Source organism: Nymphalis io, chromosome 15 (genome assembly GCF_905147045.1).
Source record: "Nymphalis io chromosome 15, ilAglIoxx1.1, whole genome shotgun sequence".
Lineage (NCBI taxonomy): Eukaryota > Metazoa > Arthropoda > Insecta > Lepidoptera > Nymphalidae > Nymphalis > Nymphalis io.
This window is the reverse complement of record NC_065902.1, coordinates 7,669,345-7,695,242: the sequence shown is the minus strand read 5'-3', so window position 1 is coordinate 7,695,242 and position 25,898 is coordinate 7,669,345. Positions and strand designations below refer to the sequence as shown.

At 34.7% G+C, this 25,898-nt stretch overlaps 3 protein-coding genes across 5 annotated transcripts in view; 1 reads left to right on the top strand and 2 right to left on the bottom strand.

Moving 5' to 3' along the window:
- The first annotated feature begins 2,135 nt into the window (after positions 1-2,135).
- LOC126773690 (serine--tRNA ligase, mitochondrial) lies at positions 2,136-5,097 on the top strand. Its single transcript, XM_050494768.1, has 4 exons — positions 2,136-2,868; positions 3,206-3,393; positions 3,885-4,052; positions 4,773-5,097. Exons 1-4 carry the CDS (start codon positions 2,266-2,268, stop codon positions 5,086-5,088), a joined length of 1,275 nt encoding a protein of 424 aa, XP_050350725.1. The 5' UTR covers positions 2,136-2,265; the 3' UTR covers positions 5,089-5,097.
- Positions 5,098-5,289: 192 nt separating this feature from the next.
- Positions 5,290-7,092, bottom strand: LOC126773693 (KRR1 small subunit processome component homolog). Of its 2 annotated transcripts, none has more exons than XM_050494771.1 (2): positions 5,933-7,092; positions 5,290-5,794 (listed from the first exon to the last, which is right to left on the bottom strand). In XM_050494771.1, the coding sequence occupies exon 1, from the start codon at positions 6,978-6,980 to the stop codon at positions 5,949-5,951; it is 1,032 nt and encodes a 343-aa protein (XP_050350728.1). In that variant the 5' UTR covers positions 6,981-7,092; the 3' UTR covers positions 5,290-5,794; positions 5,933-5,948. The 2 variants fall into 2 exon arrangements, with proteins under 2 accessions (XP_050350728.1, XP_050350729.1); XM_050494772.1 differs by having other exon boundaries at positions 5,306-5,398.
- A 16,565-nt stretch (positions 7,093-23,657) lies between these two features.
- LOC126773681 (NFX1-type zinc finger-containing protein 1-like) overlaps positions 23,658-25,898 on the bottom strand; it is a 32,368-nt gene continuing 30,127 nt past the window's right edge. For both annotated transcript variants that reach the window (XM_050494753.1, XM_050494752.1), the window contains exon 27: positions 23,658-25,806. In XM_050494753.1, the coding sequence (XP_050350710.1) occupies positions 25,076-25,806 (731 nt within the window). In that variant the 3' untranslated portion in view covers positions 23,658-25,075. The remainder of the gene's footprint in view (positions 25,807-25,898) is intronic.

Genomic DNA, 25,898 nt, shown 5'->3' with positions numbered 1-25,898 from the left:
ATAAATACTTCATTACGCACGGGATACTTCCCAACATCTTGGAAAACTACAATTATTAAACTTCTTCCGAAAAAGAAAAATGTAGACTCAGTGAAAGACTTACGACCAATTGGTATATTGCCTGTTTTATCAAAGGTTTTGGTGGTAAAGGCGGTAAATCAACGAATTGCTTCCTATTCTGAAAAACATTGCATTATTCCGAATTGCCAATCCGGTTTTAGAAAGTCACACAGTTCCACTACAGCGTTATTACATATTGTTGATGAAATTCTTTCTGCATCTAATAATAATATGGCTTCAATTTTAATACTATTAGACTACAGCAGAGCATTTGACTGTCTCAATATAGATTTACTTCTTGCCAAATTGAAATTTTATGGTTGTTCTGATCTCATATGTAAGTGGTTTTCTAGTTATTTCAAAGATAGAATAGTAGAAGATACAAATAGTAGAAGTTTCTGGCATGAATGGCACGCCTACAAGGTCTAGCGCTATAAAAGTTAATAGAGGTGTTATCCAAGGTTCTATACTTGGACCTATTTTGTACTCAATTTATACGGAAGATCTTTACGAATGTGTCAAAACTAGTTTAGTCAACAAAGTTAACAAAAATGTACTTACATAATTTTTGGTACTAGGCAACAAATGGTATCGCTTGGTCAAATGTGTCATAGGATTTTTATAGATGGTCATTCCTTAGTTGAGTCTAAGCTAGCGAAGAATCTTGGGGTAAAGTTGGATGGGTCATTACGTTTTGAAGAACACGTATCATCTGTTACTTCGAAGTGTTACGCTTTACTCAAAATGATTTATAAGTTTAGACCATTTTTGAGTGAATCAGCGCGATCAAAACTTGTAGAATCCTTGGTTTTATCTCAGTTGGACTACTGTGATGTCCTTTATGGCCCCTGCCTTTATAAAAAGACTGAAAGGAAAATGCAGAGGATACGAAATTCTTGTCTAAGATTTTGTTACAATATACCGAGGTATATTGTATGTATGTATTTATATATGCGGATATCGAGATATTCGCATATTACACCGTATTTAAATTCCAAGAATATATTAAATATGAAAAATCGCCGTACACTTAAATTAAATAATATCACTTTCACCTTAAAATATCGTAAAATTCCCAATTATTTGGCGGATAAACTTAAATGGTCTGAAACAAATGAATCCAATTGTAGATTGAGCCGAATTCCGCGACTAGTACTGCCTAGACCACATTTGCAAGCATTTAGAGGTAGCTTTCGTTTCGCTGCCTAAGTGTTGGAACGATATCCCACCTCCGATTAAGAACAGTACATCTCAAAATAAGTTTAAGGCACAATGCAAGCAATGGCTTCTATCTATGCAAAAGACGCAATGTGTCTGGACAAATGTGTGTAACTAAACTTCAATATTTAATTGTTACTTTGATTGTAATTTATTAAAACATATATCTCTATTTGTAACATTTTAAATATTTTATTACTATTTTATTTTCATTTTTTATTCAATATGAAAAATTTTCGTTTTTCTAGAATTTAAAAAAAATAAATAAAGACCTCACTGTTTTAGTAATGCTTGCATGTTTTCTTTTATTTTAGCCTATTGTGCGTGTTATAAATTGTATTAACTTTTATTATTTAAGTAATTTTATCTCCTTTTACCTTTTACTGCACTGAATGTAGCGTTTGTGTTGGCAGCATATGTACAAGGCGTAGACTGAAAAGCAGCTTAGCTGAGACTACGACCTTTTCACCAAATTATGATATTGTTAACTCTTTTTGTTATGGTTTTGTATCTTAATTTTTTTGTCTTTGTTTATTTTTGGTGAATAAAGTTATTTATTATTATTATTATTATTACTACAAAAGATAATTTGCTCATCTAATTTGTCTTGGCAACTTGGTTTTGTAAATGATTTTAATAAGTGCTTCTTTTTACAATTATTAGTAAAATAATATTATTGGGCTTTGTGAACGTAACAGGGGTTCCAGAAAAAAAATGGAATAAATAATTTATTAATTTATCACTATACAAATATAGCTAGGTATTTTCGGACATTGTTCAAATAAAATTATCGTTTGCGATTTGACAATAATTGACAATGGTTGTTTTCAGTTTTGACTTTTGACATAAACATCAATCATCAATGTCTAATATCCATATCGAATACGAGTAAACGAAAAAAGAACAAATATAATTTTATTATTCTACGAAGTAAAAAGGATTATAACAATTAGAACTGCTATTTAAAATTTTTTAGTTAAGCCCAAAATGATATATTATCTTAAAAGGATTAAGTCATTTAAAAAATTAAATGGACTAAGATTTTTGTCTTCAATATCTCTGCCTGATATCGATATTGACTATTACTGCGACATAAAAAATATTGTACCTATAAGAAGAAACATCAAAAACAGAAAAGGTATAGGTGATATAAACAGAGTACAAGAATTATACAATTTGTACAAGGTTACGCCAGTCAGTGATCACACATATTTTTCTATTAAGGAGAACTTATATGAAGAACTCGCCAAATTGCCTAACAAAACTCATCCTATAGTTGAAGAATATAAAGAAAAACCACAAGTGGTTCATGAAATAAATCAAAAAGTGAAATTTGGTACATATAAACCTCTAGAGTTTAGTGAAATAACACAGCACTTAAATCTAATGCGAACAGACAAATTAGGTTACACTTGTGGTAACAAAAGCTACTATTATTTAGGTGAATTGGCAGAATTGGAAGAAGCATTAATCAAATACACAATCTCTACATTGTTAAAAAAGAATTTTCATTTAGTATCTGTTCCAGATATATTATCTAGCAATGTTTTAAGAAGCTGTGGAATGGCAATAAATAATGATCGTACCCAGGTATCTAATATATTAGCAATTTGTGTGGAATAGCTTAATACAAAAAGTTTTTATATAAAGTAGGCTAATACCTCTTAAGATTGGCTGCCATGCCTGTGATCGGTCTGGAGGACATTATAATATACATATAAATGTATATAAAACACTTTATAATTTTTTTCATATATCTATAAAGCCTTTTTCTATTAGTTTTGTGTATTTGAATTAATTACAGAATATTTGAGAACACCAGAAAATAATAATAGCATTAATAAAATCATAGGTTTTCAACCTTTGTAACTTATTTAATATAGGAATTATTATATAGATTTACCTTCACATTCAGGGAAACTTTTAGATATATTCATTGGACCCAATGCATCACGGCCCAGACTTATATTTATCAGGTACTGCAGAGATGTCACTGGCTGGTCTATTAACAGATTCCGTGCATTCTAAGAAAGATTTACCTTTGAAGCTAGCAGCTGTAAGTAGATGCTACAGAGCTGAAACATCAAATTTAGTAGATGAAAGGGGAACATACAGGTTTGTTAAATTAAATCTAATTATACAAATTGTCAAATTTAATTATGGAAACAATATGAATATAACAAATCAAGTATAGACACAAAATGAAGAGTATAATAAATTTCTTACAATTAATAAATTAATCTTAATAAATTATTTTCAGTAGTAGTAGTAAACAGTAACAGCTTCTTAATGTCCCACTGCTGGGCTAAGGCCTCCTCTCCCTTTTGAGGAGAAGGTTTGGAGCTTATTCCACCACGCTGCTCCAATGCGGGTTGGTAGAATACACATGTGGCAGAATTTCAATGAAATTAGATGCATGCAGGTTTCGTCACAATGTTTTCCTTCACCGTCAAGCACGAGATGAATTATAACACAAATTAAGCACATGAAAATTCAACGGTGCTTGCCCAGGCTTGAACCCACAATCATGGATTAAGATTCACGCGTTCTAACCACTAGGCCATCTCGACTACAACTTATTTTCAATATTTTTATTTTGTTTATAGAGTTCATCAATTTACTAAAGTTGAAATGTTTGCTGTTACTGAACCTGAAAACTCAGATGGAATGCTAGAATACTTAAGAAAAACTCAGGAAGATCTGTTTTCACCATTGGGTTGTCACATGAAGGTTTTAGACATGCCACCTCATGAACTTGGTGCTCCAGCTTATAGGTAAAAAAATTATTAAAATTTTACATTTCATCTTTCAATATTTAAAAGAACAAATGTGAAATAGGACCTCTAAAAGGAAAAAGCAGATTTCATTAAAATGTAAGCTTTATTATTTTTTAGTGTAGTTATTATTGAGTTAGTGGTCTAATTAAATATCTAACCTTTAGTTTGTATTAATATAGAGAAAATACATATTTTAATACTTTTAGTTTGTCTTATATATTTATTTTATGATATGTGGTTCTCGAGCATTATGTGGTCTTGACATTTGTTGTGTCAGTCTCAAAATAAGTATAATATAAGGGAGCCTCTTAAAATTAAATAAAAAACTAATCTAAAAAACAAATCAAATATAACTAATGACCTTAATAAATTCATTAAATAAATTGTACTTTTGAGATAAAACTGTTTAACTTTTGAGAAATCATAAAATACAGTTCTTTTTTACTTCATTAAAGTGACTGCCTCGTTGGTCTAGTGGCGAGATGTAAGGCCGCAGACGCGTAGGCCCTGGGTTCAAATCCCAGGTCAGGCCAATAAAAAGTTAGTTTTTTCAATCAAAAATTCTCAGTAGCAGCCCGGAGACTGGAAGTTTGTACACTCCCATGCCCATGTCTCACTGCTGGGCTAAGGCCTCCTCTTCTTTTTTGGTGGAAATTTGTTTATATACTGACATTAATTTAATCTTAAATATTTACTTGAAATTATATTATATTATAGGAAATATGATATCGAAGCTTGGATGCCAGGACGGGGTAAATATGGCGAAATATCAAGCTGCAGCAATTGTACTGATTATCAATCAAGAAGACTTAACATAAAATATGTTGATGTCGACATTCTGAAATATGTACATACCCTGAATGGAACAGCTTGTGCAATACCTAGAATGCTCATTACTCTACTTGAAACACACCAAAATCCAAAAGGAAAAATTAACATACCATTAATATTACAACCGTTTATGAATGGTAAAAAATTTATAACCAAAAATAATAAAGTACCTAAATTAAAATTAATGAAATTAAAGAAATAATAAATGTTGCATTTGATTTATTATTTGTTTACATTTAAAAAACAAATTACAATATGTATTTACCTACAATTGCATATATAAGTTTATCTTTTAATAAGAAAACCGATTATTATGACTATTTTGAATATTCAAATAAGTTATAAAACTTATAAAAGTAAAATAACTAAATTTGTTATTTTATTTTTATTTTCTTCTTAAATTCACTTACTAATTTATTAATTATTTAATGATAATTAATTATCATTAATATTATTTTTTACATATATCGTAATATTTCTTTGTATTGTAGTATTGTTCGATCTTTTTTAACCTGAAATAATAAGTACAAGTAGTATGTAATTATATAATGTTTTATAAAACTTTTAATGGAATTCAATTCAACAAATATTCAAGTATACTTTTATCTGCTTTTTTTTTCCAATGTGAATATGCAATGTACGACATTACGCGAATGTACCTGGTGGTAAGGCTGTGTGCAGGCCTGTCGAGGTGGGAACCACCCACTTATCAGATATTCTGCCCTTAAGCAGCAATACTTAGCATTTTTATGTTCCAGTTTGAAGGGTGCAAGGAGCATAACACCTCGGTTCCGCAGGTTGGTGGTGCATTGGCCAAGTAAGAAATGGTTATTATTTCTTACATCGCCAATGTCTATGGGCAGTGGTGAGCACTTAACATCAAGTGTCCCATTGGTTCGTCCACATGCCTATGACATAAAAAAAAGACAATCAATTAAGCTATGATTATATATTTTTGAAAAAGTTTCAATTTATTTGGTGTAATTCTATTGATATATGGAAGAATTTCTTTTATCAAACAAAATATATTTACAACTTAAACTAACCGTTTAATAGTAAATTTTATTCTTGTTTGTTAGTAGTTAGGGATTTGTTCTGTTTGTGCACTTTTTTCATTTTTGCTTTGAACTTTTTTATGTCAATTGTAGATTCATCCACAGTATTTTGTTTAATTTTGTTTTCTTCTGGAGGTATAAAACCTTTTTTCCTTTCTTCTTCTTTAGCCTTCTTAGCTTGCATCTGCTTTTCTTCTTTCTCATAACGATGTTTAGCTCTTTTCTGTTCATCTTTAAGGAAATATTCACCAGTTGCAAGTTCTTTATCAATCTTGCTTTCAGGTTGAGGTGGTGGGAATGGTGTATATGGCTTCTTTTTAATTTTATTTTTAGGTTGTTTTCTTGGAACATTTTTACTTTTGAATTTGGGTAAAAAACGTTCCCAGCTTTCATTTTTCAGTCTTGGATCTTTCAGCAATTCCCTTTTAATCATAAGACTTTTTATATTATACATAGGATGTATATTTTTCATGGTATCTTCTACTATTCGTCTAACTTGTACCAAACCTTTGTATGGTCCAACAGCAGAAACAGTGTTACCCTGAACAAGAACATAACATTCTGTCAGTAATTCAATGGATTTAAGTGTCACGCCATTTGGGCCAATCAATCTTTGCCTGCGTTTTAAAAAAGTTTCCTTTTTTGTTACATATGAATTAATTTTTATAATGTCACAACCTATTTCGTCCTCTAATACTCTCACTGCTTGTTCAAAAGGAACGCTCCGCGAAAGCAGTTTCATAAAGTCCCTCGCTTTTATTATGATGTAAGGATCCCAAGTTTTTCTTGTTGTTTTTACTGTTAAGCTTCCTTCGATGAGGTCTAAATCGGCTATAATATGATGATCTTTCAAAACTTTTTGGACTAGTGGCCAACACTCCTTTAGATATTGCTCTCGATACTTTGGAAATAAAGTGGCAAATTTACTTTCTTCAATAAGACCATGTGGATTATCGTCAGGTGTAAATTTAGGAATTTTCATAGCCCAAGCATTTTCAATAGGACCGTTAATTTCGCTTTCATTTTCTTCAACTTCCATTATAACTTTAACGTTTGTTTGTAAAGTGAAAGCAATAATTACATTTAATAGGTTATTATAGAATATTTAGCTTTTTAAAGTTGACAACGCAATTGCCATTGATGACACTTGACAGACGTGAGACGACAGTTTATAATTTGACTGTTTGTGCTTGTACTGTAGACAGAGAAACTAATAGACCAAGGGGCCGTGAAGCCGCGATTGAGACAGAGAACGAGATAGTTTGTCAATGTGTGCATATAATGTTGCCATAGTAACTGCATTCCCTAATGCAAGCATTTACTAACTCTGTCTCAATCGCAGTTTCAAGGTCCCTTGGTCTATTAGTTTCTATGTCTACGTGTTGACCTGTGTGTGTAATTTAATAACGTTTTAAAATGTGTAAGTCAACATTACAACTAAAGCAAAGTTAGAAAATCGATACTAATGTTGATAATTTTATAAATAAAACGATAACCTTTTAAAATTATACGCAATACTTTATTAACCTTATTAAGATTAAAGATTCAACAAGGATTCTTATTAAAGACTGACCTATAGCTAACTCTGAGAGTAGTTTGTTTAGAATCGGTTACTTATATGCGTAGACAGAGAAACTAATAGACGCAATGACGATTACCTTCTCACTTACACAAGAAAGAGAACGAAAATTACGGTACAAATGGCTTAGACATAGATAGAATTATCAAATCTTTTGTCCCTCATTGCGTAACCAGTTTTGGTGCTTGTTTTGGTACCTTCTCCTCAAAATGGAGAGAAGGCCTTAGCCCAGCAGTGGGACATTAACAGGCTGTTACTGTTTTCACGCGTAAGAACGACTATTTTGTCCCTAAATATAGTTTCTCAGTGATGTTTATTTATGCCATAGCATGCCGGAACCTTATATTGCAATAAAATCCTAAAGATAAGAGGATTTTCCAGTTTTTTATTACAATTACCTATAATTATTTATCATGTAAGTGCTGCCAGCGTCGGCTATAAAAAATGTCCCGATTTTCGATAAAAAATATCGAGTCGTCGACAATCGATAATTTTGGATAATATTATTCTTTTTAAGTTAGAAATATCAGCGTCTACAAAAACTTTATCCCCAAAGTATGGTAAAAAGGGATGCTTTTAATATAAGTGAATTAATTTCCTTGTCGGTTCTCGGTAGAATCTACATTTCGAACCGGTTTTTAAGCTTGACGATTTGACGGTTAAGGGTCTATATTTGGGTGCCTATCATAGGCGAAATGCATAAGAGACTTATAAAGAAATCATAACATCTGTAAAACTATGTTTCATGCAAATAATTGATAATTGAATGAAATAATTGAATGATTATTATTATTATTGTAAACAAATAAATACGGAGTCCAATATAACCTAAAGTGTTTCGTTATATGTAAATATGTTATTTTAATTTATTCGTTCTCCTATTTATAATTTCCTAACGGCAACATTATTTAACATTCTTCATGAATTTATAATATTATTAGATTCCGAGTCAAGAGGTTAACATAGTGGCAACAATTCTTTATTAATAATTTAATTGAGTGTATTAGATTTAAACATCTGAGGAGAATGCTAATCAAATACCATATATAGATACTGAAGTACTATTGATAACGGAAATAAAAACAAACAATGCAACGGTTTTTGGGTGTAGTAGGAAAACAAAAAAATATTTTATTTAAAAAATGTATAATAAACATTAAAAAGTAAAATTTAATAGCCGTATTTTGTTTTAATTAAATTTTGAAAATTATTTATCTCCGAAAACAGGGAATGCTATGGCAACATTATATGCAAACATTAACAAACTATCTCTGTCTCAATCGCGGTTTCACGACCCCTTGGTCTATTGGTTTTTCTGTCTACGCATATATGATATAGTTTTTTTTAGTCTTTTGCCGTCCACTACTAGACGAAAGCCCCCCCCCCCCATAGAACGCCAACCATCCCGATTTATATTGTATATAATAAATAAATTATATTATTATTTATTATGTAGTTATTTCTGACAGTGAGTTTGCTTTCTTATGAAGGAGAAATTATATAGGGCTACAATATAAAGGGCTTTATAGAAACGAAATGATACATAAAACAAAAGGTAATAATTACATTAAGTAAATAAAAAATAGTTACATCTTTTAACTGTATTACGCGTTTTATTGGATTTTTTTTTCTCATAGTAAATTTTTTTTTGCCATAAGCCATCTTCCTGGCTCACGATGTATGCTGATGACATAGCACTGGTAGATGAGGACAAGCAAGTATTGGAGCATAAGGTGAAACAGTGGAAGTGTGTGCTAGAGAGAGGCGGTCTGATGCTAAATGTTGCGAAGACCGAAGTATATGGCCTGTGGCAGTACCCCGAACCCATAAAGATAGGCGGAGAATCCGTTATCAAGACGGAAAAGTTTAAATACCTCGGGTCCGTACTGCACGAGTCTGATACAATCGTCCACGACGTCGGAGCTCGAATAAACGCAGTCTGGGCCAAATGTCGGGAGTCACCGGGGTAATCTGTAGTCGCAGGATATCAGTGAAATTAAAGGGCCTTGTGTATTAGTGCATCATCCGATCAGTCTTATTGTACGGCAGCGAGACGTGGCCAGCTCTCGCGAGACACGTTCAGCAACTTCACGTCGCGACAATGAAGATGCTGCGGTGAATGTGTGGCGTTACGCGACTAGATCGCACTCGTAACCAGCACATCCGTGGTAGCCTTGGCGTTTGCGATGTAGCGGATAAGTTGCAGGAAAGCCGTCTGCGTTGGTTTGGCCACATTAGCCGCAGATCACCAGACTATGTCGGGAACCGCTTGACTTTGTTGTCGAAGGCCCCAGATCCCGCGGCAGGCCCAAGAAGCGCTGGCTCGATTGTTGTGAGGGACGATATGAGAGAGCACGATCTCACTAAGGAGGACGCTTTAGATCGGGCAAAGTGGAGGCATAGATGCAGGAAAGCGGACACTGACGTTACTAGGCCGGAAAAACGCTAGGCAGAAGAATAATTTTTTTTATATATAATATAGGTTGGCGGACGAGCATATGGGCCACCTGATGGTACGTGGTCACCTACGCCCATAGACATTCGCACTGTAAGAAATGTCAACCATCGCTTACATCGCCAATGCGCCACCAACCTTGGGAACTAAGATGTTATGTCCCTTGTGCTTGTAATTACACTGGCTCACTCACCCTTCAAACCGGAACATAACAATAACAAGTACTGCTGTTTTGCGGTAGAATATCTGATGAGTGGGTGGTATCTACCCAGACGGGCTTGCACAAAGCCCTAACACCAGTGTAGTAATACCATAAGTGTATTAAATATCGATAATATAAATGTTTTGCATTACAACAAAACGTGTTGTGTGTCGAATAAAACACACAGTGTGTAAGATGAAGAAGCTGCTTGTGAATTCTCCTTTAATTATAAATTTAAGAACTAAGAAGAAGTCTTTGGATTTTGAAGTTTCCAGGAAGTTTCATATACTCACCAGGAAGAACGCGTCCATAGTCTATGTGTAAGCGCTGTCACTGTCAATTGTCACAGCATCTTCAACAGCAAGCAGTTAACTGCGACACTGTGTGTTTTATTCGACACACAACACATGTTTCGTTGTAATGCAAAACATTTATATTGTGTGTCTATCTAAAACACACAGTGTTTAAGATGAAGATGTGTTTGATATCTGCTGGTGAATTATAAACACAAACGCTGTGTGAATAAGCATTTAATAAATCAACTAAAATATAACAAAATTCATGAATAAAACACTATTCATGATTTTAAATTACAACTCTTATATAAAATTTTAATAGTTAACATTATTAGAGACATTAAGTCATTCCTTAAACTGTAGTAAAATTGGCTGATAATAAATCTGTTTTATTATTTTCTCCTGACAAAATAGGTCGACAGTAAAATTTCTTGAAAGTATTTGCACTTTGCCAGTTACCTCTTTTCAGTATTTCTTCCACTGGCTTATTTTCTATCCATCCTTTAGATGCAATTGCAGAACGTATACTACCTGGTGATGCATCTATTTCTGCTGCTCTAAAAATAGATCTTATCCATCCTGATATCATACTTCTAGTAGCGGGCTTAACCTGTCCTGTTATTGATAGAAATAAACCGTCTATGTCTTTTTCCAGTCTTCTGGTTTCTGATGCTTTTATCAATTGTCTAATATGTAATACTGGGCATATCTTTGGATCCGAATGAGCCAGTAACCGCCAGCCAGATTGTTGGTAGGTAGGCGTATCTGTTTTAGAACCAATTTTCTTTTTTTTTTTATAGAATAGGAAGGTGGACGAGCATATGGGCCACCTGATGGTAAGTGGTCACCAAACGCCCTTAGACATTGGCATTGTAAGAAATGTCAACCATCGCTTATAGCCAATGCGCCACCAGCCTTGGGAACTAAGATTTTATGTCCCTTGTGCCTGTAATTACACTGGCTCACTCACCCTTCAAACCGGAACACAATAATATCAAGTATTGCTGTTTTGCGGTAGAATATCTGATGAGTGGGTGGTACCTACCCAGACGAGCTTGCACAAAGCCCTACCACCAATTCAGGCCACAAGGTAATCTCATTCTCACTTTGTATTAAATTTTCTTTAGATACTTTTAATAATGTTAAGTCATGTAATCTGCGGCCAGATGATAACAATAAAATAATTGCAGTACGTCTAGAAATATCAAATAATGTATTTTTGTTAGAAATGGTCTGTAGCCAAGTAAAAAGTAGTTTAATATCCCAAACTGGTGGCTTTGAGAGTTTTGGTCTAGCTAGGGCTATTGAGGGGACTTATGTTATTGAAACGAGTGTATTTGGTAGAAGATGATTTATTAATAATTAATTAATGCAACGATCTTAATATTTATACGCCATCTGACTTACATACTACTTATTACACTACACCTCGGGTGAATTGAAAAAAAAAAAAGGTTTTGATACAATTTTTTTTTTTAGGAATAGGTACATAATAATTGAATTTAGGTTTTAAATGGTTTAGTTCTATTTTTATGGACAATATAAGACGTAAAAATTTTAAAATGTAATATTTTAAAATTTTTACATTTAGTCCTAAATCTTCTAAAATTACAAATGGTCCAATCCACTGTGTCCAGTTTATTTGCCGTTTCATTTTTAATTAAAATTAGTTGTCCATTTGTATAAGTTACATTATTTGTATATTTATCGTAATTACATTTACGATTTTGTTTGCTTAAAATTAAATTTTCACGAGCATCTTGCTGCGCTACTTGTAACTTAAACTTAAGATCTAAAGCATAATTATCTGGGTTATATAATGGTTCAATATATTGACTTACTCTACAAGGTATTACACTAGGTCTACCAAAAACTAGCTCGAATGGTGTGTATTTCGTTTCTGTGTGAACAGTATTATTAAAACTAAAACACCAAAAAGATAACCATTGACTCCAGGTGTCTTTCTGACCATCACACTGAATGCGTAAGAAAGCACCTAAATTTTTATGCGAATTTTCAAGTGCACCGATAGATTGGTGGTGATAAGCTGTAGAAGTCAATTTTTGTATATTTAAAATTTTACATACCTGTTTCATTACAGTAGATACAAACTCTGTCCCACGATCTGTAGCTATGGTGTTTGGTATCCCGAACCTTAATATAAAATTATTAACTAATGCTTTTGCTATACTTACCGTGTCCTTATTTTTTAGAGGATAGGCCTCTACGAACTTAGTCAATTCACATTGAAGTGTTAAAATGTAGCAATTGTCTTCAATGTCCTTTTGCAAAGGTCCTACGACGTCAAGATAGATCTTTTCAAAAGCATGTGAAGCCGTTGTAGTTATGTCCATGGGCGCCTTGACATACCTACTATGTTTCATTTTTTGACACTGAACGCACTTGCTAACAAATGTTTTAACATCTTTATCCAAGCCTGGCCAGTAAAATTTTCTTTTAATATTATTTGTCATTCTACGCACACCTGCATGACCTGCGGTGGGTAGTAAATGAAAGTCATGTAATATGTATTTTCTTTCTTCCCCATCATATATTCTTTTAACTCCTCTTAGAACATAGATACGTGGACCACTCCAGTCCTTACGTTCTTTCATTTCTTTTAACAATTCTTTTATGATATTTTCAATTTCATTATTCTTTACTGTGCATAGTTCATTTATTTTTCTAGTTTTACAAAATTCTCCTAATTTAGTCACAAATTGGGCTCGCGTAAATTGTGCCCTAAAGTTAAGATTAATATATAATATTTTTCTACGTAGACTATAAATAAAACATACTTTCTCTTCGTATAAATTATCATTATTTTTCAATTTATTTAACTCCTCATTATTTATAAAAGTCATTTCCACTGAATCATTTGGTATCTTTAGTACCTCAACTATTCGTGGTTGATCAGGCCACGATTCGTTAGGTTTACTAATTTTAATTGCCCTTATCTTCTTTTAATTATCCTGCTCTACTTTATTTTCTAAACGCCTCTTTTGGCCTCTAGTCATAACTAACAATATTTCTTCGTTCATTTGTTTTAAAGTGTCCGATGTTATGCTAATTCTAGACAAAGCGTCCGCTACGCTATTATCCTTACCTTTTACATATATAATTTTAAAGTCGTATTCTTCTAGTGCTAATCTAAACTTAAGAAGTCTACTTGAGGGGTCTTTCATTGAGAATAGATATAATAAAGGTCTATGGTCTGTCATAATCGTAAAAGATCTATCGTATACATATGGTATAAAGTATTTTACTGCCCACACTATAGCAAGTAACTCTTTTTGAATAGTGGGGTAGTTTGTTTCGGCTTTATTAAGAGGTCTGCTTGCAAAAGCTACCGGTTTCATATTTTGATTACACAAAACAGCGCCAATTGCTGTACCTGAAGCGTCAGTTTGAATGACGAATTCATTATTTTCTGAAAAATCGGGAAATTCTAATACTGGGGGACTTGTTAAAGATTGTTTTAATTTTTCGAAACTTTTTTGACACTCTTCAGTCCAAACAAATCGTTCATATTTTCTCGTTAATTTATTTAAGGGATATGTTATTTCGGCAAAATTTTTGATAAATTTTCGATAATAATTACAAAACGCTACGAACCTTTTAACTTCGTCAGTATTAGTAGGTATGGGATATTTTTGTAGGATTTCGATTTTTGCAGGGTCAGGTAAAACTCCATCTTTTGAAACTAAATGTCCTAAATAAAGAATTTCTTTCTTCAAAAAATTACACATCTTGGGATTTAATTTTAAATTAACTTTTCTTAGCCTTTCCATAAAGTCAATCAAATTTTTATTATGTACGCTCAAATTTCTTCCAAATACAACTAAATCATCTAAATAAACAAAACACTTATCAAATGTTAATCCTGACATTGCAACTGACATGGCTCTGCTAAAAGCGCTAGGACTAGTCTTAAGACCCATTGGTAATCTTTTCATTTGGTATTGACCAGCGTTTGTCGTAAAAGCCGTGTATTCCCTACTTCGTTTATCTAACTCTACCTGATAGTAACTTTGATTAAGATCTAAGTGTGAGAAATAGATAGAACCACAGAGAGAGTCTAAAATTTCATTTATATTTGGCAAAGGGAACTTATCGTCCACAATGCAGTCATTAAGTTTCCGATAGTCGATAACAAGTCTCCACTTTTTATTACTATCACTTTTTTTCGGTACTAACAAAATTGGACTTGACCACTCGCTCTTAGCTTCTTCTATAATGTCATTCTTAAGCATTTCTGTAATTTGATTATTAACTTCATTTTTTAAAGAATGGGGTAATCTATACTGCTTAACATATACCGGACTCGTATTTGGTTTCAAAGTTATTGATTGTTGATAAATATTTATAGTATTAAATTTATCGCCTGGCAAAAAGAAAATATCTGAATACTTTGCACATATATCCTGAATGGATTTGCGCTCCTCTGTATTGAGGTGATTTAAATTTAATATGTTTAATAATTATTTTTATAATTAATAATTTGTGTTTATAATTCATCTCGTGCTTAACGGTGAAGGAAAACATCGTGAGGAAACCTACATGTGTCTAATTTCATTGAAATTCTGCCACATGTGTATTCTACCAACCCGCATTGGAGCAGCGTGGTGGAATAAGCTCCAAGCCTTCTCCTCAAAAGGGAGAGGAGGCCTTAGCCCAGCAGTGGGACATTAACAGGCTGTTACTGTGTACTGTATGTTTAATAAAGCTTTAGCCCTATTTAAGTCATTAGCAGTTGACCTAAAGTCGCATAACTCATAATCTTGAATCGAATATATTTCCGGTTGAAACATTGGCAAAGTAACATCATGTTCATTGGTATTTAAAATTTTAACAAGTAATCTGTTATTTCGTATCCTACTGATACAACCTGCAAGGAAAACGTTATCAGCTAATTGCTGACTGTGGATAACAAAGTCATTTTCCGAATCATTATCCAAAAGTAAGTAATGAAATGATTCACAACGCGCAGGTATAAGTAAACTTTCATTAGAATAATTCAACGAATCATAAAGTGGTAAGGAACATTCCATTCCATATTTGTTTAAGGTAATGGAATTGTTATCAAAGTTGATACTTGATACGTAGCGACACAGAAAATCTAAACCTAAAATACCGTCAGCCTTTAAAGGTAAGTTATTGAAAACATGTAGCCTTATATTAAAGTCAACATGAAACTGTTGATCACGATGAAATAAGATGACATCAGTGTAACCTATGGACTGAATTTTACCTTCAATACCATTTATAATAGTTTCGTCTCTAATTACTTTACTGTTACTGGGTAATGCCTGTTTCTTTATTACAGATAATGATGCTCCTGTATCTACTAACCAAAAATATTTCCTATTGTTAATAAAAAATGATAAATATTTGGCTTTGCCAATTAATGCCAAAATGTTATGTTTCAACACTAAAAAACTGCATTTCACTATTATTATCTGCGTTTACGGATTGATTTTGTTCAAGTTTTTCTGAATAAAATACTCTGTTTCTATTGCCACTACCACGAGACATCGAACTCGATGGATTCTCGTTCGAATCTCGTCCGCGATTCAATTTATGAAATTTAGGTCTACCATGATAATATGTTTGGCCGCGTGGATAATTATTAAAATTTCTTCGATTGTTAAAATAACTGGAATATTTTGGCTTACCTGCGTTATTTTGTGGGAAATATGATCTTTGGCCGCGAATCTGTGGTCTAGTATGGGAATTAAAATGAGAATGTGACTTACCTCTTCCACGAGTGGAGAAATGCATGACATCCTCACCTCGCGACGAAGATGCAGCTGACAGCTCTTCATCTTTCGTAGCTTGAATCGCCTCGTTTAGGTGTTTGTAGTTGCGTGCTGCAATAATCGTACTTAGTCTTGAATTTCTTAGACCGTCAGAAAAACGTTGTATTGCGAATCGCTCATTAATAGGTTTTAAAATTTCGTATTTTTCAGCATCGCCGTCTGCCTGAGCTATCGTTAAATCTGCAAATAAGTTCTCTATCTCGGTTCCAAACTGTTCTATAGTGCGATTTCCTTGAGATACAGTTTGTAGCCGTGATTGTATTGCGGTAGGACTTTTCTTTACCAATAATTTGTTTTTTAAATCCTTAATTAAGTCTTTTGTAGAACTGTATTCAGGTAACATTCGTAATTTAGCATTCTGTGACAGCCTACTTTTTAAAACAAATGTAATTAGTAATTTTTGACCCGATGATGACAACATATCCGAATACATTTCTATAGAGTCAATGATACCTTTAATGCTGTTTTCGTTATTATTCATAACAGGAATTAAACTACATGCTGTTTTCAAATCGAACTCCATTTTTAGTTCAGGATTCGAACACGTTTCGCTGTCACTGTCACTACTACTCATATGACATGCAGGCTTAGAACATAAATTGATAATTTGTGAGTGGTATGACTTTATTTCATCGCTTATTGAAGCAATGAATGTAAGAGACTTAGGCTTTATTTCTTTAGAAGCAATACATTGGATTATATTCGAACTTTTCTCAAATATTTTCTCAGTTTCCGCTAACTTATTTTTTATAACATTACCTTGATATCTTAACTTTCCCTTCTTAATTAAATATTTTCTTATCAATTTAAGTTCATCTAAACATTTAACTAAATCATCTTCCATTCCCTTATAACAACATATTTATAAAAGAAATACATACCAAGTATATTAACTCACTTACGAGTAGTTACCATGGTAGGGGCTACGACCTGATACATTGCAATATGAAACTCTTTGTTTACATTATACATACTTAATCGATTAAATAATATTAATAGGATACATTTATTTTACTAGATTCTACACTAATTCGTTAAAAAAAAACACCTTAAAGTTTCAGCAGCATTCGTATTTCTTCAACTTGTGCCTGGTTCGAGCCTGCGGCGTTTTGATTTACAAATACTGTTTCTTTCTCGACACTGGATCGGCACATAGTTAGATTTTTTTTTTTAGTAAAACAGTAACGAAGAATAAACTTAAATTTCTACATATTGCTTTAATTTGAACTTATATCCAATTCTTCAACTCATCGTCCGATTTTGGAGCTGCAACACTATACTGCGATCAAATTCGCGTCGCGCGCCCCAAATATGGCAGGGTCGCCATGAGGGGACTTATGTTATTGAAACGAGTGTATTTGGTAGAAGATGATTTATTAATAATTAATTAGTGCAACGATCTTAATATTTATACGCCATCTGACTTACATACTACTTATTACACTACACTATTGATTTTAATATTTGTTGAACAAAAAAGTTTGATGATACATTTTTACCTCCACAATATGTTGAGATTGCTGATTTATGTAAAAGAATTGTATTAAATGCAAAATTATGATCTATATAAAGTCTAGCTAGGAACCTAGCAACATCATTCCCATTGGGATTTCTATGATCAATTTTATTCTTATTACACCATTGAATCCATCTTCTGATGGGTGGCGTATAAGTTGATAATGTGGATGGTCTCCAACTAGTTGACAACAAATTTCTTTCTTCTGTATCCCACTGTTCTACTTTGTCTGCCCACCCCCAATTTTCCATGCCAGAAATTCCTGCTCTTTCATCTGTGGGGGTGGAAATCCTGTTGACAAGTCTATTAGGCACATCTCCAAATTCTTTATTGGTTCTGGTTCCGCCTGAGCTCTCGACTGCAGATCTGGAAGCCAATAGCATTGTGTCCAGTGTGGTGCTATCAGAATGTAGCTGCCTCTGGCACTGTTGAGATGGGCCAGGACACGTGGGATTAGATGCGGTGGAGGGAATATCCATGCTAGATCCCAATTCCACTGATGGCTGAAAGCGTCGCAATATTCTGCGCAGCCATCTTTCGAGTCCAAGGTTACATATCTTGGCGCTTCTTTCTGATGCGAATAGGTCTATTTCCGGTGTTCCCCATTTTTGAAATATGACCTCCGTGGCCTGGGGTAAGAGGTGCCACTCTGGTAGAAGTCGGCCTCGTGACAATCGGTCTGCAATTCCGTTTAGCTTTCCTGGAAGGTAGCAAGCCGACAGCGTCACATTGAGCTGATCGGTCAGGTGAATTATTAGGGTGGTCAGGCTCAAAAGTGCTATTGACCTGGTCCCTCCCTCGTTCCGTATGTATGATATTAAGGTTCGATTGTCGGTCTGGATCAGAATGTGAGCATTCTGAAGAATGTTCTGGTAACTTTTTATTGCACCATAAACAGCATAAAGCTCTTTGACATTTGAATGCCATATCTTTTGTCTTTGAGTCCACTTCCCTGACAAGTAAAACTGGTTCAGGTGCGCTCCCCAGCCCGCATCCGCTGCGTCTGTGGTGAGAAAGTGGGTAATCTGCCTTCTCTGTATTGACATGGAATTGTTTTTTATTGAATTTATCCACCACTCCAACTCCAACGAGGCCAGTGGTGGAAGTTCTCTTCTTTCTCTCGGTCTGTTCTGAGTAAACTTTTTTAGGAACATCTGTAGTCGCCGGCAATGTAGGCGACCACTCCGGACGGTAAAATTTGCAGAATTTAGTAGCCCCAAAAGTCTTTGAAGTTCTTTTAATGTGCAGTCTCTCTGCTTCTGAAGTAGAACCAGAGATCTTTCTATCTTCAAAACCTTCTTTACTGGCAATGCTACTAACATTTTTCTTGTGTTTCAGATCAATCCGAGATATTCCAATGCTTGTGTTGGTTGTAACACTGACTTTTGGTAGTTTATATGCCAACCCAATTTTTCCAAGGTACTCAAAGTTTCCGCAACTTGAGTAACTAGCTTGGACTGGTCCTGATGGACCAGAAGGTAATCGTCTAGGTAAACTAGAACACGAATACCTCGAGCCCGAAGGATTTCCGCAATCCAATTCGATACGGCGGCAAAAGTATGGGGGGCAGAAGATAGGCCAAAGGGTAGAGCGGTTAGCTGTAATACATCCCCTTTGTAAACTATCCTTAGATATCTGCGGTGGGATTCTGAGATTGGCAGGTGAAAATATGCTTGATGAATATCTATTTTTACTAGCCAGTCTTGATCCTGCAAAAAATCACATCACTGTCCGTTGTGACACCAGATAAAAATGTCGGGTTGACACATAAGTGTTGAGAGATCTCAGGTCGAATATAGGCCTCTGAGAGCCATCTGGCTTTTGCACCAGAAACATCTTGCAATGGAAGCCAGCATTGAGATCCTTTGGTCTTTCTAAAACATTTTGTTCCTTGAGCTTTTCTATTGCCTGTGTAATTGCTGGTGTGACTTTTGTAGCATATTTTTTCAGTACATGATGATTTGGATAATGTAGGGGAGGCTTTTTCACAAATGGAATGCGACAATTGGTAATTATTTTTAATATGAATTGGTTTGCATTTAACTGATTCCAATAAGTTACATGATGTCGCAGACATCCACCCTGGAACCTGTTTTGATTGTCACTTTTGTGCACCCTGGGTGTGTCTTGTACCTCTGTCACGAAAGGGCTGATTCTTTTTGATATTTGCAGGTCTGGATCTTTTGTCGGATTTATTGTTATTATTTTTATTTTGACTACATTTTTTATTTGAACTCATTCGTTTGTAATTAAATAATGGGGCGGAGCTCCCTGGCTGTCTCTTAATATATGTAGGTGTGTTTAACCACACTTGGGGACCGCCTAGAGACTGAATAACTTGTAGAAGAGCTTCTCTACCAAATAAATGCTCAGCACTAGGAGGTACATTTTTCAGGGTCTCTTTTAAATTTGTGTTCGTAATCTGTTTTAATAGTTGGTCCCGTCGAATTTCAACACATTCAGCTCTTTTACCACATACAATCTGCATTGTTACCTCTGAATTTTTATAAATAGGAGTACCAGGACCAAAGGTCTTAGATACTCTTTCGAAAAGACTTGTAGGATTTAGTTGCTGAGGGTTATCTGAAGCCCAGTTTACTAATCCCTGCAAACCAGCTTGAAGTAATTGCCTCTGTTCTAAAATAGCATTAGATAGGCCTGCTAAAACCTGTTCTGTCGAGGCGAGATAGTCTTTTGAATTATTTAAGTGGCATAACTCTTCGTTTACTCTTAAGGCTATAAAACCAGGTGTTGCTGCTAATGCTTGTAAATGTTTTTTGTATCTAATGCCCTTCCAAGCTGGAGTATTAAATTGCTGAAGGCGGTATAAATCTTTTAATCTATCCTTATCAGCTGAAGGAATAATTTTATTTTCATCATAGTCTGTATTTAATTCCCCTAAGCTAAGGTTCATAACAGAACTAGAATCTGGATTTTTTAAATATTGATTGGGTATTTATTGTTTATTTGTATTATATTTATGAGCCGAGATGGCCCAGTGGTAAGAACGCGTGAATCTTAACCGATGATCGTGGGTCCAAACCCGGGCAAGCACCACTGAATTTTCATGTGCTTAATTTGTGATTATAATTCATCTCGTGCTTTACGGTGAAGGAAAACATCGTGAGGAAACCTGCATGTGTCTAATTTCACTGAAGTTCCGCCACATGTGAATTCTACCAACCCGCATTGGAGCAGCGTGGTGGAATAAGCTCCAAACCTTCTCCTCAAAAAGAGGAGAGGAGGCCTTTAGCCCAGCAGTGGGACATTCACACGCTGTTACGGTTACGGTTACGGTCACAAGCAGCTTCTTCATCTTAAACACTGTGTGTTTTAGATAGACACACAATAAAACGTATTTTAACAGTTGTTACGCGTGAGTCGCGTGACATCGAAGCGAGCCGTAAGCGATAGCTGCGAAGATTTTAAGTCAGGACTCAAAGGGAGTAGTTTCGTATGGCGATCGGCGCTTGCGTACCGCATGACAGACGAGGACGTGCAAGATGTTTGTGTGTGCTTGTCATATTTGCCGACAATTCCGTCATCGATGATTGTAGTGCACTGCCACCTACAATACCTGCATGTGGCCATACGATGCCTGACATTAAAATCAGGCAACGTGATGTGCGTGCGGAGCTGCAATCACTTGATGTACGGAAAGCTAGCGGTCCCGATGGAATACCAGCCATAGTGCTGAAGAAGTGCGCAGCGGAGCTGTCTCCTGTATTAACGCGCCTGTTCCAACTTTCTCTCTCTTCGGGAAGTGTGCCGGAGGCTTGGAGAAGAGCTAATGTGCAAGCGGTTCCCAAAAAAGGGGATCGGTCTGACCCGGCAAATTATCGGCCAATAGCTATCACCTCAGTACTTTGTAAGGTGATGGAACGGATTTTAAACAACCAACTGATCCATTACCTAGAAGATCACTGTCTAATTAATGATCGTCAGTACGGGTTTCGACCAAAACGGTCCACAGGTGATCTTCTAGCGTACGTAACACACCTCTGGGGTGAAGCTATCGACAAGCATGGAGAATCGTTGGCTGTCAGCCTCGATATCTCCAAGGCTTTCGACAGGGTCTGGCACAGAAGTCTTCTCTCCAAGCTACCGGCATATGGTCTGCCTGCTCAGCTATGCACCTGGATTGCCAGCTTCCTACACAAGCGTAGCCTTCGTGTTTTAGTAGATGGTTGCGCTTCACAATTCTATGTAGTGAATGCTGGGGTCCCCCAGAGATCTGTGCTATCTCCCACACTCTTTCTTTTGCATATCAATGATATGCTCTCCCTTGGGAACATACATTGCTATGCAGATGATAGTACAGTGCATGGTGGATACCACGGACGCGCAGTGGCTGGGCGGGCGGAAACTGAGGAGAGGCGGGAGAATCTTGTCATTGAACTCGATAGGACGTTAGATCTCATCGCCAAATGGGGCTCTGATAATCTTGTTGAGTTTAATGCCAAGAAAACACAGGTATGCGCTCTCACGGCGAAAAAGTCAACATTTTCCCCTCTTCCCTCCCTCTGTGGTACTCCGCTGGTGATGCAAAGCAAAATCGCCATGCTGGGGATTGACGTTCGCTGCGACCTTAGTCCAAGGGATTACATCGAGGCTGTTATAAAAACAGCTTCACGGAAACTCGGAGTTCTGAACAAGGTGCGGCGCTTTTTCACGCCACAACAACTGTGCCTGCTGTACAAAACACAGGTACGGTCTTGCGTGGAATATTGCTCGCACCTTTGGGATGGCTCCGCTAAGTACCTACTTGAGGCCTTGGACCGGTTGTAGCGACGTGCCGTACGCATTATTGGCGACGTAAAGGTCACAAACACCCTTGAACCTTTACAATTGCGTCGTGAGATAGCAGCACTGAGCGCTTTCTATCGACTGTATCACGGCGAGTGCTCTGAGGAATTATTCTCTCTAATTCCTGCTTCCCCCTTCCTTCTTAAGTCCACGCGAGCTGGTTCTCGATGTCACCGCCTAACTGTGACATCAATTCCATCGCGAACAAAGAAATTTGGCAACTCCTTTCTTTGTCGCACTTCCAAAAAATGGAATTCCTTACCAGCTCACGTGTTCCCCTCCTCTTACAACCCGGGTTCCTTCAAACGAGGCGTGAAGAGGCATCTTGCGGGCCGGCAAGGCGAAGGCGGCTAGTGCAGAACGTTTTTCCCGTCTGTACAGGCCGTCGTCGCGTTTGGACTCTACTACCACTTACCATCAGGTGGAGTAGTCATTTGCCCTCCCGGCGATATAAAAAAAAAAAAATTTAAAAAAAAATGTATTTTATTCAACGAACGAAACGATTTTGTATATAAAAAAATGAGTGTTTTATTACTTAAATCAGCACCTAATTGACTGTAACACACTATTGTTTTTGTGAAAGACATCTATACAGTTATTTTTCAAAAAGACATTAACGACGGCGCTACTGTTCTTATAAATTATTTAGGATTTTATCCGTTATAACTTAAGCTTTGCTAAAATGTTATTAATATTAATGATTTGTTTCTAAAGTAATGCCTACGGAGAGTCCAGAATGGGCATTTCCCTTTTAAGACGAATGACAAAATTAATCCAGCAATTGAATGTTATCTAATCTTTTTTATACCATGAGACACTGGATAATTTTCGACAATATACTCAATTAAATAATGCATAAGTACGTATTTTTTACTAAAAATGTATAGTTAAAGTTTTTGCGTACTAGACGTCTCATACTGTCTAAAACAAAACGCTGTAGACTTGTTTTAGGTAGGTGTTTAGATAATTCAAAGTACTTTTTAAAACAATTCTTTTATTAATTAACACATTTACTAATTGTTACAAACTTCCTACAAAATTAAATGGTTACTGGTTATGAAATAACTGAAAATGTTCTTAATTTTGATACCTATGAAGTTGCAGATTTATGAATCGGAAAAAAGCGAAAATAGGAATCGGAAATGTTAATGACGCCCTATGAAGTGCGTTTTCATCATCATCGAAATTTGAACAAAATGATTAGGGATACCAGTCCATGTTAAAGGTCTATTATAAGAGACACGAATACAAATAAGGGTGCCGTTATTAGGCTTCAACTAAGTATGTGTAAAACTCCTTAATTCTGCTGACAATAGTATTCATTAATTAATTATCTTTAAAAGGTTAATACAAATTAATAAGTTAAACTAAACCAGCCAATTACTGGTTTTTAACCTAAAATAATAAAATTTGATGAAATATGTTCTTATATTATAACACATTATATAATATTATTAATTACTCATCATTAATATAATATGCAAATTAAAACCTTGGCTATTTCCATAAAACAAAACTATTTTGAACATAACTTATATAGTTTGGTAATAACAAAGCGATTTAAAAATTGAGTTTGAACCCCGTTTTCTCAAAATATATTTTCGTAGTTATTGTATTTTCGATTACATTAATGATGTTTTAAAATTACTTTATTTAGCCTTTAATAAGCAATGTTTGATGACAATTTGTAACTTTTGCTAAGAACATCTAAGGAAAAGAAATAATATATTAAGAACATGTCATTTTATTTAAAAATGTACGTATTGTATGAATGTTTATAATACTACCTCTATAGTGAAATAGTGACGTGTGTGAAAAAGAGTGGATGAAATTTCTTACGATCGCCGATTTCAACTTTAGCTAAAGAAGATAATTTTAAAGTATTATCGGAACGTGTCTTGTAGTGATCGGTTTGTCTGATATACAATAATATACGATAAACAATAGAGTCAATATTCAGTTAAGATCTCATCTTATCATTAGTTGTATTTTGACATTATACACATTATGCAAAATCATACGATATTAGTGTACACAGAGAAAAATGCAGTTAAAAGTTTGAATTGAAATTTAGCAATATTTAAAAACGTCAAATTAAAAAAAATTACAATATATCAAGTAAATAATCTATGGCCAGATACATTCCTCTTAGATAATGTATTTCAAGCCAGTGCTCTATTGTCTAAGCCAAAAGAAAAAAAAAACGTGCGACTGTTTGTTTGATAGTGTGAAATCGTAGTGCGGTCTATGCAAGAAATAAAGTGTGAAAATTACACTTACAAGAAAACATACTTTATGATCCTAAAATAATATTTTAGTCAAGAACATATTATTATATATTCCATATAAATGTCAATTAATTGCAAAAATACTCATATAATATTCTTTAATCTTGAGAGACACACAAATTTGTGTGCAGTACACATTGTCAAATGGTACCTGGAATAAACATAAACTACCATTAATTATCGAAATCAAAGTTCGCCATATTGTTAGCCTCTTCTGACCATGCTGGAAATTTCGAATTATCAATTTCAGGCGCGTGCGCGTTATCACTAAGCAACGTATGATTAGTTCCTCCAATAGATGCTTTACATTCAACGCATTTGCTTTCAACCATGGCTCCCCCACATTGGTTTATGCTATAGTAATGACCATTTGGACACTTGTACCATTGCCCAGCTTTGGCACCTATAGCTTGAACCACCATATCACGTTCAGCCTTTGTCACTATACCACACACTTTTATAGCATCTTGAAACTTTTTTAGAGCTTTAATGGCATTATCTTCTTTGAAAATACCAATTACGAGGACCATTTTTTTTGCAGCTTCCATTGCTTCGTTTACTTTTGGTTCAAACTTGTAAAAGTTGCTGCTTAAGAGTTTTGAAAGCTGTACGATAGAATTCATGCGTTTTATTTCATTACGAATGTCCATTTGCTGTTGTTGGCTAATTTTATTTATGTTTTTTATAAGAAAGCAACATATTAAAGAAAAATTTTCAAGAAGGTGGTCATGCAACTCTGTTAATTTAGCTGTTTTAAAATTATTATAAATGTTTGACAACATTTCCAGAACATTTAAATAAATAAAATGCATATTCAATTGTAATAGTGAATTCTTTTTTTTATATATAAGGACGAAACTCTGCAACTTTGTAAAAGCTTTTTTCCAATCTGAGTATTGTATGTCTGAAAAAAAAGGCCGTTATATGGTTGATGAGGCTGCTTGAATATGTAAAATTTTATATTGTTTTAAATAATTAATAACATGATTTAAATCT